A 17,961-nucleotide genomic window follows, 5' to 3' on the forward strand; every position below is an offset into this window, starting at 1 on the left:
TTTCTCTACATGCTATGTTCATTTAGTTTCATGTCTAATGACTCCCTTGCTCGGGGAGTTTAAAAAAAAAATTTTTTTTAAAAGCTGTGTGTGTGCACTGCATCATCCATGCCCAGCGTGCCAGTGTTGGGACGTGTGTTGTTAGCATCCTAGTCATGAACTTGGGGAGGTCAGTGGAGCAACTCAACAGGAGCCTCCCTCCTGATGCAAAAAAAAAAAAAAAAAGATGTGCCAGGAGCTGCGTGACAAAGTAATAGCACGAGTGGCCAGGGACAAATGGCATACAGTTCACCCCCAGCTCAGAGGACATCCTCCCTCTCACTACAGCCTCTGGTCACTGCTGGGCCCCCAGCAGAGATCCTCTCCCTCTGCCAGATCCTTAGCATCACTGTGTAATAAACCAAAGGTGGGAAATCACTGGTTAGACAATAAGCACTGCAGAAACTGAGATATACAGATCTCTCTAACTGTTGCATATTTTCCTTCTTTCTTTCTTTCTTTTTTTATATGAAAAGATTGCATACAAGGAGGATTCAGCAAAACAGCAAGGAATGGAGCGCACATATTCACGAGTCATCAATAGAACCAGCTCGTCTGTGCCAGCAGCAACCACTCCATCAAATCCTGATGCTTGACTGAGGCATGGGGAACGTGCAGCCTTGGAAAGACCTGTTTTTTTGTTGTCGTTTTGTCTTGTTTTCCTTTTAGTTTAATAGTACTGAAAAATAATTTGACCACGGACAATACCAGGAAAAGGATTTGTGGGTTACGATTTTAATTTATTGGAAGTCTTCACAGTGATATTTTTTAAAACTGCAAGCTTGATTTTTTTTTATTATTTTTATTTTTGCCTGCCCCCAAATTTGCACATTCCCTGTCTTTTTGTTGTTGTCGATTTTTGGTTTTGAGCAGTCTTTATTAAGTCAGGCTGATTACAAGGTTTCCATTGAACAGATAGCTACACGGCAAGCCCTAAGTTTGTTATAAATTATAATATATCTAATACCAAGTCCTAGTATACATATATTTTAAAAGTCAGAGTGGATGTTTTATAACATTTAAGTATATTGCAATTGTAAATAGAAGATGTGTAAAATATGTCATTTTTACAAAATTTAAAAAAAACTTTTTAGTTAATTATGACAGTACTAAGAATATGGATAACATTTCAGTTACCATTATATTAAAATATTTGTGTATGTGTATAAAAGCGTCCATAAAATCTTCTCTTTGAAGGCCTGTGTGTTGGTTCATTCCCATGTCAGCGATTTCCAGAGGTGTGGAGATCAGGATGTCCCTTGCATCCCATCGGTCTGTTGTGTTACGGTTGCAGATGAGGGACATTTATGACCACGTACAGAACATGGCTTCAGATTGTAACCATGGCCTTAGTCTGAGGCCACCCTGAGAAACAGGAGTTGATATGGTCCTCCTGCTTGAGACCAAGGAAGCTCTGCTCTTCCTTTGAAGTTTCTAGTCCCAGATTTTGCCCAGGGCCTGTTGGGAAACTGTGTGCCTCTAGCGAGACGTTTCGTTTGGTTTCTGCATCATGCTGGGATGCGGTGGAGCTGGTCTGGTCTCTTACTGAGTTTCTTTTAACCTCAGTTCTCCCACACTCCTTCATGTTCATTCCTTTGCTCATAGAAAAGTTCTTGCTTTTAGGGGTCCCTGCTCTTTGTTTATGTGTGTTAGGACCCCTCTCTTCTATCCCTCTCTTTCTTCCTTGATGAAACCCTGGTGATTCCCTCAGAAGCCTGCACAGGTTCATGAGCGTTCATTCAGGTCAGAGACCAGAGCTACATCTTGCTATGCGGGCATGCCATGAGGATTTTGTTGTTGCCTCGCTCTGCCCTCCTGTCTCCTTTCCCCATCTCTCTCTCTTCCCCTGGCACCCTCAGTTCACAGCTGGTGCATCTTGAGTCATGTTGTAGCCTGGCATGATAGGAAAGAGCAAGAGGTGGCCTCTAAATTCACAAGTGTGTGTATGTGTACATGTGCAAGGTAACAATGCCTCCAGCCTCTGCCTGCTTCCTGTTTACCAGCACTCTCTGCTGTCTCACTGTCAGCAGATCTGGGATCTGTCAGGAGAAATTTTCAGTAAGAGCTGAATCCCATGTGGTGCTGTGTCCCAGTGGGGCAGGAGGGGAGCTGTGGGGATGTGCACCCTGCCATCACCCGAGCTCTGTGCAGAAGGTCCTGCACCCCTGGAGGTGGCAGCAGCCCTCAGAGGGGGTCCTGTGGGACTGAGCCCTGGGTCAGCGAGCTCTGACAGGGCCCCACTCCGTCGCTGGTACATGGAGGAGGAAATCCCCTCCGCTGTGACTGAAATGTCACTAGCCCAGTGTTCCCATGAATAATCCTGGGTGACGAAGGAATGACTTGCATTTAACAAGAGTTTAAGCATTCCTTTGCTCCTTCCCATCTGGGTTGTTACCACAAGCATTTCTATGCATGTTCACGGGGATTTTTTCTCCTTCAAGTTAAAACTTGAGAACACAGGTGAGCGATTTGTATCCTGTCATACGTCTGTGCTCTGCACGGACTCGACCTCTGTTCTCTGGGTGCAGTGGCAGAGCCAGCCCGTGTGACTCCGGGTGATCGCCCAGCCTCTCACCCGTGCCATGCAGCGTGTTCACGGGGACTGAGCTGCATGGGGAGCCTGGCATCCTCCTCATCCTTGCCCCGAAGAGCCCAGCTCTTCTCTTCAGTCACCACGCTGCTTGAAATCAGTAGTCTGCTGAAGTGAATGACTTCTGGCCCACATTTTAACTCGCTTCATACTGTATAAGTAATATTTGATGAAGTTACGTGCTCAGTTGTGTGGACGGGAGGAAGCAGCCCTCAGCGGTGGCAGCAGGCATCCCCGGCACAAAGGAGGTGGTCTCTGTGTGCCAGGCCTCAGAGCTCTGCTCTCAGTTTCAGAGCATTTGGTTTGTGTTCCATGAGTGGGTTCTTCAGAAGCCACCAAGGCAATTTGGGCACAGACCATTTCTAATTAACGTTAACAAGAACTGACCAACTAAATCTGCTGGGCATCTTTGGAAATAACCTGGATTGCAAAAGCATGGTTTGCTTTGAGGAATAAGGCGAACTTGGCACTAGGCCGATCTGAAGCCCAGCTGTGCTCTGGAACAGAGCTGAGGAGATCTGTGGATTGTTTTCTCAGCAACGTGAACCAAAAATGGGTTTCATTTTTAAGTCTAAGGAGTCTGTGGGGTTTGTTTCATTTCTTTTTAAGCAGACAGCTTTTCAGCCTTCTCTGGAGATTTGAAAATCAAGCCCCTGTTCTAGCAGTTACCTTATTGCTGGTATTAGAGATGCTCAGGCTTGATTTAGCTGGTCCGTTGTTCCAGATGGCTCTTGCTCTCCTGCTGTGTTCCAGCACTTTCAGTATAGTTGCATGAAAGCAATTAGCAGACATTAGCTTTGAACCAGGACCACAACAGGGGGAGAAAACAAAGCATTAAACCATGAATTGTCCCAGCGCTTAGCAGAGAGAATAACAGAAATGCAGGAAGGCATGTGAGGCTGCAGGGTTGTTACAAGATGTAGCTTGGCCCTTCACTGCCACAAAACTCAGCTACCAAAACTATGGAGGACAGGCGTTTCAGAGCTGAGTCCGACATCCACCCCACTCCCTGGGCTATGAAACTCTAACAGAACTAAGCGGTGTTTTAAACATGTGCCTAACATGAATTGCATGCCAGACTGCAGGAAATGTCTGTTTTCATGTGGTTGCTGCTTTTCAAACTTTCTGGACTTTTTTTTAATGATTGTTGTTTGGTTTTGGTTTTATTTGTTTTTGTTTTTTCATTTTTTTCAATTAAAAAAAAAAAACTCCCCTCAGACTTCTTGTCAAAGGCTGCAAAAAAACATGTTCAGCCATTCCTAGAGCTAGGGGTTTCTTCACTGAACAGTAAGAAATTATTTCACGCTGTATTGTTACAGCTGGGCTCATTTTTCAGTCACTTCTGTAAGTGATTCTCTGGATTTGGTTTTAGACACTAGGACAATTAAAAAAAAAAAAAAAAGACCTTTTTGCCACTTTGTTTCACCCCACATCCCCACACCATGCATGAATAATCAGCTCCAGGCAGGTAAAATACAGAGAAAACAGCTTAGGGAGGGAGGCTTGTGCAAGAGCAGGTGTGCTTTCCACCTGCTGATGTTTGTAGGTTTATTTTTCCTGCAGGCTGGACAGGGCCTTGGTTTTGTGAGCACAAATGTCACAAAAGACTGAAGCACTTCTTACCACCACCTTTGCCCAGTCAGAATTGGGTTAATTATGCAGAAGTAAAGAAATAACTTAAGGATGAACAATGAAAGCGGCTGCCCAAAATTCTTCAAGTTTTCATCTAAGTTCTTGATAATGTGTGGAGTTCCACAGGTGTTTAACTTCACAGGTGAAACTTTAACAGACTGTTTTTTAGGATATAAACAAGGTTATTAATAATAGGGGAAAATTATGCATATGTACAAGTGTTTGATTTAGGACTACGGTTAATATCTGTGCTGACGCTCAGCATGTTCAGCTCTTTCACATTCAGATTACCTGTGTAAGCGTGAAAATCTACCACTTTCTCCATTACACATCTATGTCAACCAGTTCTGCGTTAGAAGATTTCTAAGTGCAGGCAGAGAAGTTACAACACAGAAGAGCTGCAGAACAGGAGAAGAATATTGCATTTTTGTACACCTGCCAGTCTGAGTGTGACGGTTTGCACTGGGAGCCAAGGAGGTAGGAACGAGCAGGCCAGCTGGTGGTGGTGGGCTCCTCTACAGAGCCTGGGGCAGGCAGATGATCTTTGCCTCTTTGACAAGTCTATCATGCTGGAAAGCAACAAATAGCTTCATTTAGGAGAGAGGGGGAAAAAATCGGCATGTCACACCTGCTTGCAGCAGACTTGTGAAAGAGTGATAGCTTACAATGAGTAATCAAGCCAGAAGCCAATCGTCCATAAATTAATTATGACTAGATAGTTTTTTCATTACATTCTTGCTCATTTTCTGCCCTGCAGTATGACTTTGATATTGCAGAAGTGATGAAATGTTCTTCTGCTTGATTTACAAGCATGTTTTCAAATTTTGTGTAAGAAATTGTTTCTCTCTCCACATTTACAACTAAGAGCATGTTCATGGTTTCCTGCTGTGCACTGAGATTTGAGGAGGACATGTATTTTTAAGGCCAGGTGCTTTCTTTACACTGTGTACAAAAGTAGTCTGGAAGCGTAGCCAGGTGATGGCTTCTCCCAGGGTGCTGGTAAGGTTTGCAGGAAATGGCAGCACCTGCCTCAAACCAGAGTGCCTCAGGTAGGTATCAGCAGAGGGTAGCACAGAGAACCAGTTGCAGTCCGGCTGGAGTTTGCTTCTCTAGATAACCCTTTTAAAATGCCATGTTATAGTGAGGATCTATTCATGGGTGAACTTTGGAACCAGTTAATAAATAGCAGACACTTTAATAATAGATGAAGCAGAGTTAGGGGGTACAGCTTATAGCAGTTATCAACCATGTCAAAAGCTGTGCAACACCAACACCTTCAAGCAATGCTTTCTACAAAAGTGCTCATCAGGCTGGTATCCTTGGCCTATCCTTGATGTGGCCTTGAGAGAAACAGGTCTGGTGGCAGTGAAGCAGTTCCCACTCAGCCACTGGATGCCATGAGCTGGCTGGAGGATGGGGAGGTGAAGCACAGCTGTAGACAGCAGGATGTCCAGCACCTGAGGATGATGCAGGAATTATGATTTGGGAGGGCACTGAGGGCTGTGCTCGTAGGGGCAGGGATTCGTGCTGTTTTATATAGTGCGTCACGTGCTGAAGTCCTGTTTTTTTACTTCACTGAAATATAAACAGTGAACAATCTGTTTTTCACATTTTGTAGCAAGCTTTATGTATTTTTATTTTTCTTGGGTGAGTTAATAAGCACTAGATTCTTTCATGCAGTGTAACTCATTTGAGCAGGACTGCTGTGATACTCCAGAGCCCACCTCCAGGTCAGCTGTTCTCTTTCCATCTTAGCACACAAATCTCCTTCACAAATCTCCTTTCCAGCTCTCCTGTGATGTCTTTGCATCATAAATTGCTGCTTGAGTCATGAATAAATATCATAGTATAGTAATTAGAGAAAAATACCCATAATTTAACTCCTGAGCAGACCAAGGGCTTCCTGGTGGCTCTGGAGGGAGGAGGCCGTGAAGCTCTGTGTCATTCTGGCATATGGTCACAGCGGCCTACCCTGCATCACCTCATCAGTGTGGCCAGCACTGGGGCTGCCTTGCTCCTTTGAGAGTTGCTTTTCTCTCATGTTTTGTGATAGAAACGAGAACGGCCGTGTGTGTTCTTCACAGCCCCTGGGGACGGCAGGGCCCACTGAAGCCATTTAGTTTGTGGGCAACATGAGGCCCTCTGCCCTGGGCATGGCACCTTGGACAAGCAGTAAACTCAGTCTAAGCAGTGCAAATGTAGAATAAACATCTCCCCAAACCACGTTCACATGGATCTGAGACAGTGAGCTCCCACAGAGCCGTGAGCCTGGGGAGCTCCATCTCCTGGCTGCCTTAAGCACGTGCTGCTGACAGCTCAACAGGGACACAGCCCCACGCTGGGGCTCAGGCACCTGGGGCACTGGGACACCTCTTAGCCTGGTCATGGTCTGACTGCCCCAGGTGTGGTCGTGGCCTGGAGGAGACCTCCCCAGCTGCCGGGGCAAAGCCACCCTTGTCTGCAGGAGGTGGCAGGGCTGGGGTGGCAGGGCTGGGCGCTTTTTGTGCCCTCTGAGAGCCGCCCGCCATCCATGCGGGGTGCACCAAGGACATGGTGTGGTAAGGAAATTTTGTCTTATCTTTCTAAATTAGGAGTTCTGAACCATCTGAACTTGTTGGGGCTGCAGGAGCTCAATGCTGTTACCAGTCTGAAGTACTCCTCTCTGAGGGCTGAGTAGGAAGCACATGCTTTTCACCAAGGCATGCTAGTTATACCTTTGCAGATTAAATCCATTCCTGACACCTCTTGCCATGCTGTCAAAATGAATGAGAGCTTCACACAGGGTTCCTGGTGGGCAGGCTGGGGGATGTACCTGCCCATGAGGGGCTGGGTAAGCCCGTTTGCACAGTGCCATCATGCTGTGGGCTCCACCGAGGTCCTTCCTATGGGCTCGTATTTCCTCAGGGAGCTGGGAGCAGCACAGTAGAGCATAATGTCCTGGATGGCAAAGCGTTAGGACAGTCTGTCATCACGGTCATTCCAGTCTCTAGTTTTTAATCAATTGCTTGTGGAAAGCCTGGACTCTGCTTATGCATCCTTTGGAACCAGCAGTGCCAGGAGCAGGCCATGAGGAGGCAGGGCTGTGCTCCCTTCTGCTCACCCCATGGGTGTTCTGCACCACAGGGATTTTGCCATTCCCAAAAAATGGGCGCCAAGCTTAGGCTGCTGGAGCCAAGGGACAGGCTGGTGGCAGATGGGCAGCCGGGGGCAGTGTAAAGCCTTTTGGGGAGCCAGGCACAAGGGTGGAAAGGTGGGGGCAGAGTGAAGCTTGAGGAGGTCCTGATCCCTGTGGTGGTGGTGATGTCCTTCCACCTGAGGGGAGAGAGCTCCACGTGCCGGCCCAATTTCCGGCAGTGTGGAAAAGTTCATGGAGCACAAAAGAAATTATTTGTTTGTGACTTAGTGGAAGTTCTCCTGACACCCCATAGGAGTTTAGCATTATACATATTTTATGTTTAATCACATCTTTAGTGACACCCAATCACAACCAAAGGCTTAAATTTCAATTAGAGGGAAATGTATTAAATGTTTAATAGGAATCATTCCTTACAGGGTAATTATATCTTAACGTTCACTGGGGAGGCAATATAATGGTCTGAACGGGGATTTTTTTTTAATTTTTTTGGATAACATCCAAATGCAAAGCAGGACAATGATGCGCACTGTTCGGGATGGTCATGTGTGAGCATTTTGTGGCTCAGCTTTCAGTTTGACACGGCTGTGTTCGTGGCTGCACAGCACCAGCCCAGTGGGAAGGTGCTGAGTGCTTTAAAACCCAGTGATGGACTACTCAAAGGAATATTTCTGAGAGAAATAGGGGGGGATGACTTTTCAAGACAGATGACCAACCAAGGATATTTTGAAAGTATTTGCTATTAGTTTTAATGTATTTCCCAGTTTCTAGTAGGTTTAGTACATATGCAAAGGATTTTTTTTTTTGTGGTAATATTTAGGTTGTCAGAAAAAGAATCAGTTTTATGCACTCACAAGCAAATTAAAGCCATAAAGTGAGCTTTGAACCAAGGCAGTTAAAATCAAAGGACGTGTGTAATATTGAGTGAGAGCAGAGAGAGGGGATTTTGAGAAAATCATCCAAGCAAGGGGGGGGGGAGGGGGGGGGGGGGGGGAGAATCCAGAATGTGTTTCTTATATAAGAGAATTGCATTGAGAGGAGTAAAACTAATCCCAAAGGCAACAAATAGGCAAGCCCATATAGAATTGTCACTGTCACCAGGGAAGGACTGTTGCCTTCACCCTCTCTGTGTCCCCTCGGTCTTACCATGAGCTGCTGGCACAAACCAGCCAACCCCACACAACTTTCCTGCTCCTCCTGTTCTCACTAAAGCTTCCTGGTGGCTTTGGTGTGGGGCAAGCGCAGCCTTCGCAGCGCCTCTCCTGGCAGCAAGGGGCTGCCAAAGGGCCTGCCATGGCCATGCCTGCGGTGCCCCTGAGTGGGATTATTGTTCTCCTTTTACTTTTTTATTATTTTGTTTGGGATTTTTTTTCCCTGTGTGTGTGCTGCATACTGTCAGGTGTGCTAATGCACAACAGAAAACTGCTCTTGTGAGAGGATGAAATTTGACTTAAACATGCCCAAAGTTAAGGACTGCTGGGTAAGCCACAGGGAAACCGGAGGCTGAGTTATGAGTGTCCTCTAGGACAGGAGTCATAGTCCCCATGGGACACGTTCATACATGCTTGGACATCATGTTGATGTTGTATTTTTTGCAAATTCTCAGAATGTAAAATTTTCACATCATGCAGGGAACATCTGCCCCTGAACACTACAATATTGGCAGTAATGAAATGCACATTTCCCTTTCGTCCGATTAGTTTCCTATCAGGTTTATAGAACATGCATTTTCTGTTTTCTTTTTGAGCTATGCTCCCCAGCTGTTCTAGTTAGCAATAATCATCTGTTTTATCAGAGAACAGCTGTGAGTGAGCAGATCCCATGGATGTGGGTTATTTCCAAGGCAGGGAGAAAGCTTTGAGAGTGAGGTGGCCCATGCAGACAGGGGATGCTTCCTTTTGCAGATAGGCTTGTGGTGGTCTGCATTCATAGTCTTACACCTCTTCTGTAGATTTAGGAGTCATTCATCTTTACCAAAACCTGACGGTAATTCATGGCACTACACATAGTATTTGTGGTCCTGCGGTATGTTTTCATGAGCTGTATGCCTTGTGGTGTTTCCTACATTTCTAGAGTCACATAAGCATTTTTAGATGTATATATGCAGGTTGCATATGATATCATATCTTAAAGCAAGATAGATACAAATGTCCTTGCATGCATTTTATATGGTATGTTTGAAAGAAAGAAAACTAAGAAATAATGAGTATTCCAATGCTAGGATGGATTTCTGCTTTGAGCTGCTCAGAAACCATAAGCCTTTCATGAGTAACAATCAAGTAACCACCTCCCTGCATCTAAGAGTGACTACTTATTTCATGCTCCTAGTTATGAACATCTGCGGCTATGCATATAGATTTTCTTGCAAAAGGAGCAGTTTTGTGCTCAACAGCATATGTTATGCTTGCAGAGAGCTGGCGTAGAGCAAATTCTCACTGCTGCAGACCAACCTGGGGCCATTTAAAGGCAGAGAGACCCCCAAGGCATGGAAATGCCACATGCAGAATCTGAAGCACTCTCTGAAAAGTTTGAAGTGTTTCTATAACTGTGCTTAGCTGCCAGCCCTGGTCAAAAACATAGCTGAGGTTTTGGCATGTGACTCATGCAAATCAGCGTTTCCCATGTTTGGGTTAAGCCTGGTTTTTAGAAAGCATTGAGCATCCCCTGCTGGAAATCAGACCCCTTTCAGAAACCTCAAGTACTCAGAATCGAAGCAGCACATATCACTAATCTTTTGTCATAATTCTTGGCCAAATCTGGCCAAAGGCCTGAAATCTGGTTACAACCAGCTCATGTGGTATTTTCTGTGTGTACATGTTGGGGGGCTCAGGCACACAGCTTAGCAGACTGAGAATGGTCCTGGCAAAAGAAGAAGAATGTTAAATAGACATTAGGAGGTTACATACCTGTTAAACAGACAAACCAAGTAACTCTGTGCCATAGTTAGCTAATTTAGATTACAAAAAGTGAGGATGTTTTATGCGTTAATGACCTCCTTGGCCTCCTCTTGCCAACCTGCTGGGTGGTTTTCTTTCTGCTAGGGACTCGCTGCCCCAGTACACTCAGAAAAACACCTTTCTGCAGAGGCAACGTGTTTTGGACACTTTGCATGGTCTGGTGAGCTGTGGGCAAGCTGGGATGGTGGCTTGGTGCTCCATGGCTGTGCCCACTGCAGTGCCAAGCAGCAGCTGTGCAGGGAAAACCGTGTCTCTGCCTTTTGTAAGGGTAACCCTTACAAACCTCCCCCAGATTTGTCCTTCCCAGCCAAAGCCCCTGCAGCTGCCTTTGCGGTGGAGGCTCAGCTCTGAAAGGAGACCACACTGGCCCCAGGAAGGAGTGGTGGCCCCACAGGGACGTATGTACCTCTCGGGTGGCCTGTGGGCATGGACAATGGGGCCAACAGCAGTGATCTCCCAGGGAGTGCATGACATGAGGTCTTTTCAATTTGTGCTGCAAAACCTTCCCTTTAAAGTCCTTCCATTACCAGCAGGGCCTGTCTTGCTGCATGTCTGAGCATTTACAGATGAAGTTTGCTCAAAGCAAGGTGTGACCTGGACTGGCAGAGCAGCACCCACGGGGCACTGATGCTGGGCTCAGGTGAGTGAGGGCGTGAGGCCCGTGCCACATGTCCCACCGCGCTCACACTGCTAGTCAGGTGCTTAGAGGAAAATGCATTGGGGCAGAGCAGCAACCTCGAGCCTTCAGCTGAGCCCCAAGCAGCAGGACTGGCCACATAAGGCATGCGTACAGCTCATTTAGTGTCTAGAGTCTCAGTTGTTTTTAATGGCGAGGTCTGGATGTAGCTGAAGGTGAATAAAGCTTCACCCAGTTCAACATCCTGTGAAGCACAGCTTGCCAAAAGTATCTCAGCTGTGAGAAGCTCCATCCTTTATATTACATGACTTTAAGGTGTTTCATGCATGCTTTGGACCGTATGGAACTTACAACTCCGCGGTTGCAGGTGCGAAGCCGTCTGGTCATGGGGAATGTGCTTCACCAGCTTCTCCATCACCCCAAAATCCCAACTCATCACCTCCTGGGCAGGAAAGGCAGTGGGAGCAGAAGGGCAAGGTTACAGGAGAAACTCCATTTCCTCAGAAGGCTCTGGTCCAACAAAGGCCTGTGCTCGCTGCCAGTCTGGCTGCAGAGGATGTGAGATCAGAGAGATCTTCACCGCAGCAGGGTAAGCTACCTGCTGAGCTGGCAAGGGTCCCTGCCCCCCTGAGCCTGCCAGCTGCACCACCAGCGGTGAGATTACAGCCACAGGCAAGTGTGGTCGCTCCTCCAGTACCCGATCCACTTGCTGAAAACCAGAAATGTGAATCTGAAGCCGGTGCTGGAGAGCTGTCAGTGAGCACAGAGTGAGCTACTGGAATCGCTTTTTTCGTATAAGGTGCATCTCTTGTTGTGAGCATCTTGCACCAGCTTCCATGGGCCTCTGGTGGTGAAGTGCGTGTGGCCGAAGGTCTCTTTCCTCAGATATTCCTGAGCCACTTTTAAGCTAGTGGAAAGTGTCTGAATGGTCTCAAAGCGAAAGCTGCTTTAAATTATTTTCATGCTGGCTTTCTGGCATTCTTGGTTTTTAAATTCTGACGTTAGAGGGAAAGACAACGTTTTGTGAGATTTTTGTGCATTTTATTGCCAGCAGAAAGATACCTTTAGGGACTAGGCAATGAGGATTGTGTTCCCCTCCCTGATGCAGATTCTGATCTGTCTCTGCTTACACTCCCAGGAGCTGGGGCGGGTGCTTCACCTGAGTGAGCTGCCAAAGCAGTCAGCAGGGCACGGAGCAGCGCCTGCTGTCCCCCCAGGGGGGCTTTGGTTCTCCCTCTTCCCTCACAGCTGCTGCCATGCTGAGCCCAGCTGATAGCAGGGGCCTTGTGTGATTTTAGCGCATTTGGAAATCTGATTTTCCTTTGAGAAACTGCTAATTCTTTTCCAGATGCAAAGAACAGAAATAAACAATTCATCTGGTGGTGCGGGAAATGCCGACCCCTCCTTCAGTGCTGCTGAGACACGGGGTGGGCTGAACGGATCAACCAAGGGATGCGGGCTCCAGGCGGACCCTTCTGTCTTGGTCCTTCTGGAGAAAACCCGAGCCCCGCGGTGAGGGAAGGGACAGGGAAGGGTTTTCTGATAATTCAGCAGCGCTGTCAGAGATTTGTGTGAGCCGCTCTGAAAAATGACACAGGGAATGAATAAATCATGGGCCCTCTCTTAGCAACCTGACGACTTCCACATGCTCTGGTGGTGGTGAAAGAGGGCCTGGTCTCTGCTTTAAGAGCAGGGCGAGCTTGCTGCTGGCTGAGGAGCCACTGATGAGGGGGCCAGGAGGCTGGCTGCTGCAAGCGGGGCCATGGAGGGCAACGTGCACCTCCTCCAGGTCATCCGCGAGATGCGCTCCCAAATCGACAAGCTGGAGCAGGAGAACTGGGCCCTGAGGGGAGAGCTGCGGGCCTGCGGGCTGAGCGCCACGGCAGCGAGAGGTGGGAGCCTCACCGGCCCCATGGCACGGCCAGACCCCTCACCCGCGGCCCCGTGCCCAGGCCCAGCGGCCGGCCCTGCAGCTGCACCGTCAGAGCAGGCAGGTACCGTGACACCGGTGTGTGCCGCCCGAGCGGGGCCTCTGGTCTGGTTGTTACTGATCTGTGGGAGAGGGGGGTGAACCAGCCATTGTATGGCTACCTGACTTCACAACATGCTCTGGCCTCCTTCAGTGCCCACACCCAAAGCCCCCTTAGCCAGTTTTCTAACTCCGTGATCTTATGGGGTGCCTGCACTGGGCTTAGTGCAGTGCTTGGCGGCTCCCCAAGCAAGGTATTCACCTCAGGGAGCTCAGTTTGTCTTTGCTGAAGCAGAATTTGACTTACTGCCATGAGCGTTTGTGGGCACAGACTACCTTGATGCGGGTTTGGGTCCCCTGTCTCTTCAGACATAAAGGACCAACAGCTGTCATTATGTGGTAATCTTGCCTTAGAAAAGGCTGAGAAAAGTCTTCAAATGGTAACAAGTACTGGTGGGTTGCATACGTCACGCCAGAGGTGCAGTTTCTTTTTGTGGTTAATTTTGGCTGAGGGGGAGAGGGGGCAGTAAATAGGAATGCTGTCTCTTCCCAATTTGGGGGAAAAAATGGAATATTTCCTCGTTTGTAGTTTAGTTGGCACTCCTGAAGGATTTAATGAAGCAGGAAGATCAAAAATGTTGTTTGGGGAAAACTACCTGTCCAGAATTGGATACGGTTATTAGCAGGGTCAGGCTGGAAGGTGTATGTGCTGGAGGCCAGTGGCCACCCCCTCCCCTTGTGTCTGTCAAGTCCAGTTCGCCGGCAAGCTGCAAAGTTCCCTAGCGCAGCATGCTGGCGTTACTGCAGCGTGCGGTACGAGCTGCAGCTGCCCTTGCAGCCTGTGTGCTGGCCAGCGATGTCCTCGAGGCCGGGCTCTCCTGGCGGCTGGCTGTATTTGCTCCCGGCTCCGCTCTTCTCTCTGCTCCTCAGACACCACCATGACCGTGCGGCGCTACTCCACCGCTGCATCTGCGCCCGCTCCTCCTGGCACGAGGCCTCACGGGGCCGGCAAAAGGCCGCCGAGCAGCGGGCTCCCCGAGGTGCGGGGCAGGGCTCAGCTGCCCGCCTGTCCCTCAGCAGCACAGCGCGCCGGCGACGAGGGAAAAGGGCTTGGGAAGACCCCAGCTAACTGCTTCTCCAGCAGCAGTTCCAGCAAAATGAAGCTGTTCCAGGAGCACGTCCGCAGGTGCAGGTAGGGGGGTGCCTTCACAGCTGCCTGGGCTGGCTGGTTCTACCTAGTAATACGCACGGGTGTTGCTTTGGGATTCAGTTCATCAGCAGCAACATCTTTGATTGCTCAAATGTCTCTGGGCACTGAGCTGATGGGAGGTCTGTTTAGAGTGGGACATCCTGCTCCTCCCTGCAGTATCTGTGGAATTGTCGGTGGTAGCGGTTTAAATTTTCTATTTATTTTTTTAAAAAAAAGGAGCAGATGAGGGGAGAGTGAAAGGGGTTGAGATCTCCCCATGGCAGCCAGGCAGTTTTGCAGATTGATGCGTAGTTCTGGCAAGCAACGCTTCAAAGAGATTTTAAAACTTTGAACAAAAAGCATGAAGATACTGAGGCACTCTGAGCTATGCTTCTGAAAGTGTGATTAATGAGATTCGTGAATGTGGATTTACTGTATCATCTTGCCCCTGTAACTGAAGTATTACAAATTAATGCTTTCAGCCTTGAGAAGAATATTCTCAGGGCTCTAAATTAAGTGAAATGGCTCCCGGACAAGTCCTGAGCATCCCTGCTCGCTGATGAAAAGCTCTCCGATGCACGGCAACAATCAAAGGTAAAAGCGCTAATGATGCGATTGTGATACGTGACAGCACCTGCGCCCTCCCGGTGCTGTTGCACACAGTATGAATCCCTTCAGATAGCTCCTTTTAGTGCTGATCATGCTGTGCTCATAACAGAAAGAGTCCAAATGGCCTCAGAGCGTGCATTTAAACAGGAGAAATCCATTGGTTTGCCCACCTACACCTATGTTTTCTTGTAAGGACATTTGAGGGTCATATGCTTTACAGCATTTAAACACCTAAATTTAAACCCTGGCAGGGAACTCGTATCATTTTCCAAAGCGCCCTGACCCTGTAGCTCTGGGTTTCAGCATACACTTCACTGAGTTCTGCCAAACTGCAGACTCCCAAAGCACTTCAGAGTTGTGCCCTGAACTAAACGCTTCAGAGTTGTGCCCTGAAGGCACCTCACTTGGAAGGCGTTTGTGTTGGGAAACATGCGGTCAGCGTGCAGGGGAATGACCGGCACAGGCAAATGCCACTGCTATCTCCTAAGGGAAAGAGAGTTTTTGTTTCTGAGCTAGCAGCGTAGGCGTCTTCTAACTGATGCTTTGGGGCCCATAGATGAAAAGCACTGCCTACCTAATGGGCAGGGGAGTGTTGCAGATTGTTTTATCATTCTCATTACAGCTGCCTTGCCAGCAGTGAGTCTGGCACAGGGGCTCGTGTCCACCCGCTGTTGGCTGCTTTAACAAAAGAAATAATTATGGACAGAGCTTTTTACCTAACCCTATTAAAAAAAATGGCTGATATGCTGAAGCTCGAAGCTCGGTGATTTTCATATGAAGAAAATGTTTAATATATTTTCTGCCCATAATAGTGGTTGTTGCCATTTACATAGAAATGGCTAACACAGGCAGAAATCCTAGTAAGCCTTTAACTAGCAGGTTAATTTGTAGCAATGAGTTCAGCAAGCTAATTAAGCATATTTTTTTACAGTGATGGCATTTTTGCTTGCCTGCATGCTGTTCTGTGACAGGTGTTTTATTCTTTGTTTATTGTACTTGCATTTTGCTCTAAAACTATAATTGTATATGAGATGCTGAATATTGTTACCTTTAAAAGTGACTATTCAGGATTATAACCTTATATTTATCTAGAGTGCAGCTGCAGCCCAGGAATAAAATACCAGCACTGCCACCAAATCACCACTAATTTGTGGGTCTACATTTTCATTCATTGCATTGTTTATACCATGATTCCCACAATTTGTTGAAAATGAAAAAAGACTGAATCTTTTAATACACCAGGCTGGATAAGAGATGCTGAAATTGCTTTCAGGGCTATCTTAGTAAAAATCACAAAATGCACAAAGCCTTGGTACAGACCTCACCAAGCTGCGTCCCAAGTCCCTGAGGAGCTCTGGCCTCAAGGGAGCCTCTGCAGAGGGCACCAGCGGCACACTGCTGGCTTTGCTGGCACGTTTGGCTGGCACACCTGCGCTGCTGGCATTTGTCTAGACCACAGTGTGTGTATTTTGTTTGGTGATGACAAACAGGGAATGGCTGATGTGCAGGCTGGAAGATCAAGCTCGCGTACAAGGAAATGGTTTTGTACATAGCCTGATGGGGTTATGTGTATGATCCAGAGCAGAGGAGAGAACAATGTTTTTCAGCAATGCCACAGTGCAGATCCCTGGCTCGACCAGAGGTAAAGCTTCTGGCAAACTAACACACTGCTTGTGCATGACTTGCACTTCATTACGATGAGCTGGGTAGGACCGTCTTTGCTTGTTGGTTTCACTTTCCAGGTCTAATTGGCAGGTGCGAAGGGCTGAGGAAATTGCTGAGGCCAGGGACACCCCCGGTAACTATCACAGAGTACTTTCACAGTTTCATGTTTTCCTTTCACGTGTTCCTTGAGGGGCAGAAGGAGTTGCCAGTGATTGCAGAGGAGACTCTGAGCAAAAACAAACAAACAGAATCTCTGCAAAACCCAGTCTGTTTACCTGCCAAACAGCCAGTTTCGGCACACACAAAGGAGCAGGTTTCTACCTCAGCTTTCACCATCCGTGTAATTTACCACACACACACGCATGCACACTTCAAAACACCCATTCTCACACACACTTTCAGGAGCTGGCTACCTGTGCATGTAAAAAAACAGTGTCAGGGCCCCTGGACAAGGCACACCCAACAGACGCAAGGGCACCTGGGGGATCTGCACGCACTGGGCTTTGTACATGGGAGCCAAGTGCTGACAGACAGCCCTTGGGCTCAATGGAAAAAGGCAGATGCTTCCAGCAGACAGACAGACAGCCAGCACTGTGCCTGGCCCCCTGGGAAGCCTATGTGAGCTGTCTGAGCAGGACAGGAAATTCTGCCTCCACGCATCATGCAAGTGCTGACAGCATTTACCTTCTGCTTGCTGGTGTTTTTTCCATTAGCTGTTTTTTGTTGTTGTTTTCGTTTGATTCTTTTTTTGAGTTTCTTTTCATGTTTTATATATTTCTAATCCTCATAATCCTCTCTCATTTTTCTCCAGGGGTAAAGTAAAGGCCGTTAGTTTCCTTTTACCAATGGATGTGTCATCATGTGCTGAAAATCAAGGTTCTCTGAAAAGCCCACAAAATCAGGACACAAAAGAGTTAACTACCATCACTGAAAAGGATATGTGAGCTGGTGAATTTTTAAAGGCCCATTGATTCTTGAGATAAATTGGCCTTAAACGATAGCTATGTGTCAGGTTCCTTTTTTGCAAAACGCTTTGGCAGGTTGCCTTCAGAGAATCACCTAGATTGTGTTTCGGGTCACTGGCCTGTTGTTTAGCAAGGAAATGGAGGCCATGACAAAATCAGCTGAAAGCCTGTACACTGCAATGAAGCCACATGATAGCAAAGGATCCTCCACAAAGCAGCTTCTGCTCAACATCTCTCAAGGCTCTCTCACCTCAGGACTGCTTTAAACAGGATGTTAAAGCTGTTTTTGCTGTGTTTGTCACAAAAACGGAAACCAAGTCACCTTGTGTTCACCGATCCTCTTTCCAGAAAGGTCTTTGTTGCAAATGACAAAATAAGAGCTGCTAAGAACCTGGGAGGACTCTTCTGCACTCAGAAATTTAAAGCTTCACAACACCAATATAGCAAAGTTAAGGGGATGTTACGGAATCAGTTAACATTACTCTGAATTTCTGCAAAGATGGACAATGACTGCTAATGCCCACTGCAGGTTCACCTCTAGGGGAGGGCAGGGGAGCATACATACTAATCAATATG

At 47.4% G+C, this 17,961-nt stretch overlaps 2 protein-coding genes across 14 annotated transcripts in view; both read left to right on the top strand.

Annotated features, from left to right (window-relative positions):
• Positions 1–1,238, top strand: part of DOCK10 (dedicator of cytokinesis 10) — a 150,881-nt gene extending 149,643 nt beyond the window's left edge. For 11 of the 13 annotated variants that reach the window (XM_035544606.2, XM_050712487.1, XM_050712488.1 and 8 more), the window contains exon 56: positions 516–1,238. In XM_035544606.2, the coding sequence (XP_035400499.1) occupies positions 516–635 (120 nt within the window). In that variant the 3' untranslated portion in view covers positions 636–1,238. The remainder of the gene's footprint in view (positions 1–515) is intronic. The other 2 variants (XM_050712494.1, XM_050712495.1) reach the window with 1 other exon arrangement.
• Positions 1,239–12,750: 11,512 nt separating this feature from the next.
• On the top strand, positions 12,751–17,364 carry CCDC195 (coiled-coil domain containing 195). The gene is made up of 3 exons (XM_035544738.2): positions 12,751–12,982; positions 13,888–14,149; positions 17,232–17,364. The coding sequence occupies exons 1-3, from the start codon at positions 12,751–12,753 to the stop codon at positions 17,362–17,364; spliced, it is 627 nt and encodes a 208-aa protein (XP_035400631.1).
• The last annotated feature ends 597 nt before the right edge of the window (positions 17,365–17,961 follow it).

Source organism: Cygnus atratus, chromosome 9 (assembly GCF_013377495.2).
Source record: "Cygnus atratus isolate AKBS03 ecotype Queensland, Australia chromosome 9, CAtr_DNAZoo_HiC_assembly, whole genome shotgun sequence".
In the NCBI taxonomy this organism is placed as follows: Eukaryota; Metazoa; Chordata; class Aves; order Anseriformes; family Anatidae; genus Cygnus; species Cygnus atratus.

Coding starts and splice junctions, on each gene's coding strand:
- CCDC195 (XM_035544738.2), top strand. CDS start 12,751: ATGGAGGGCAACGTGCACCTCCTCCAGGTCATCCGCGAGATGCGCTCC. Junction 12,983..13,887: donor TGCACCGTCAGAGCAGGCAG/GTACCGTGACAC, acceptor TCTGCTCCTCAG/ACACCACCATGACCGTGCGG. Junction 14,150..17,231: donor GAGCACGTCCGCAGGTGCAG/GTAGGGGGGTGC, acceptor ATTTTTCTCCAG/GGGTAAAGTAAAGGCCGTTA.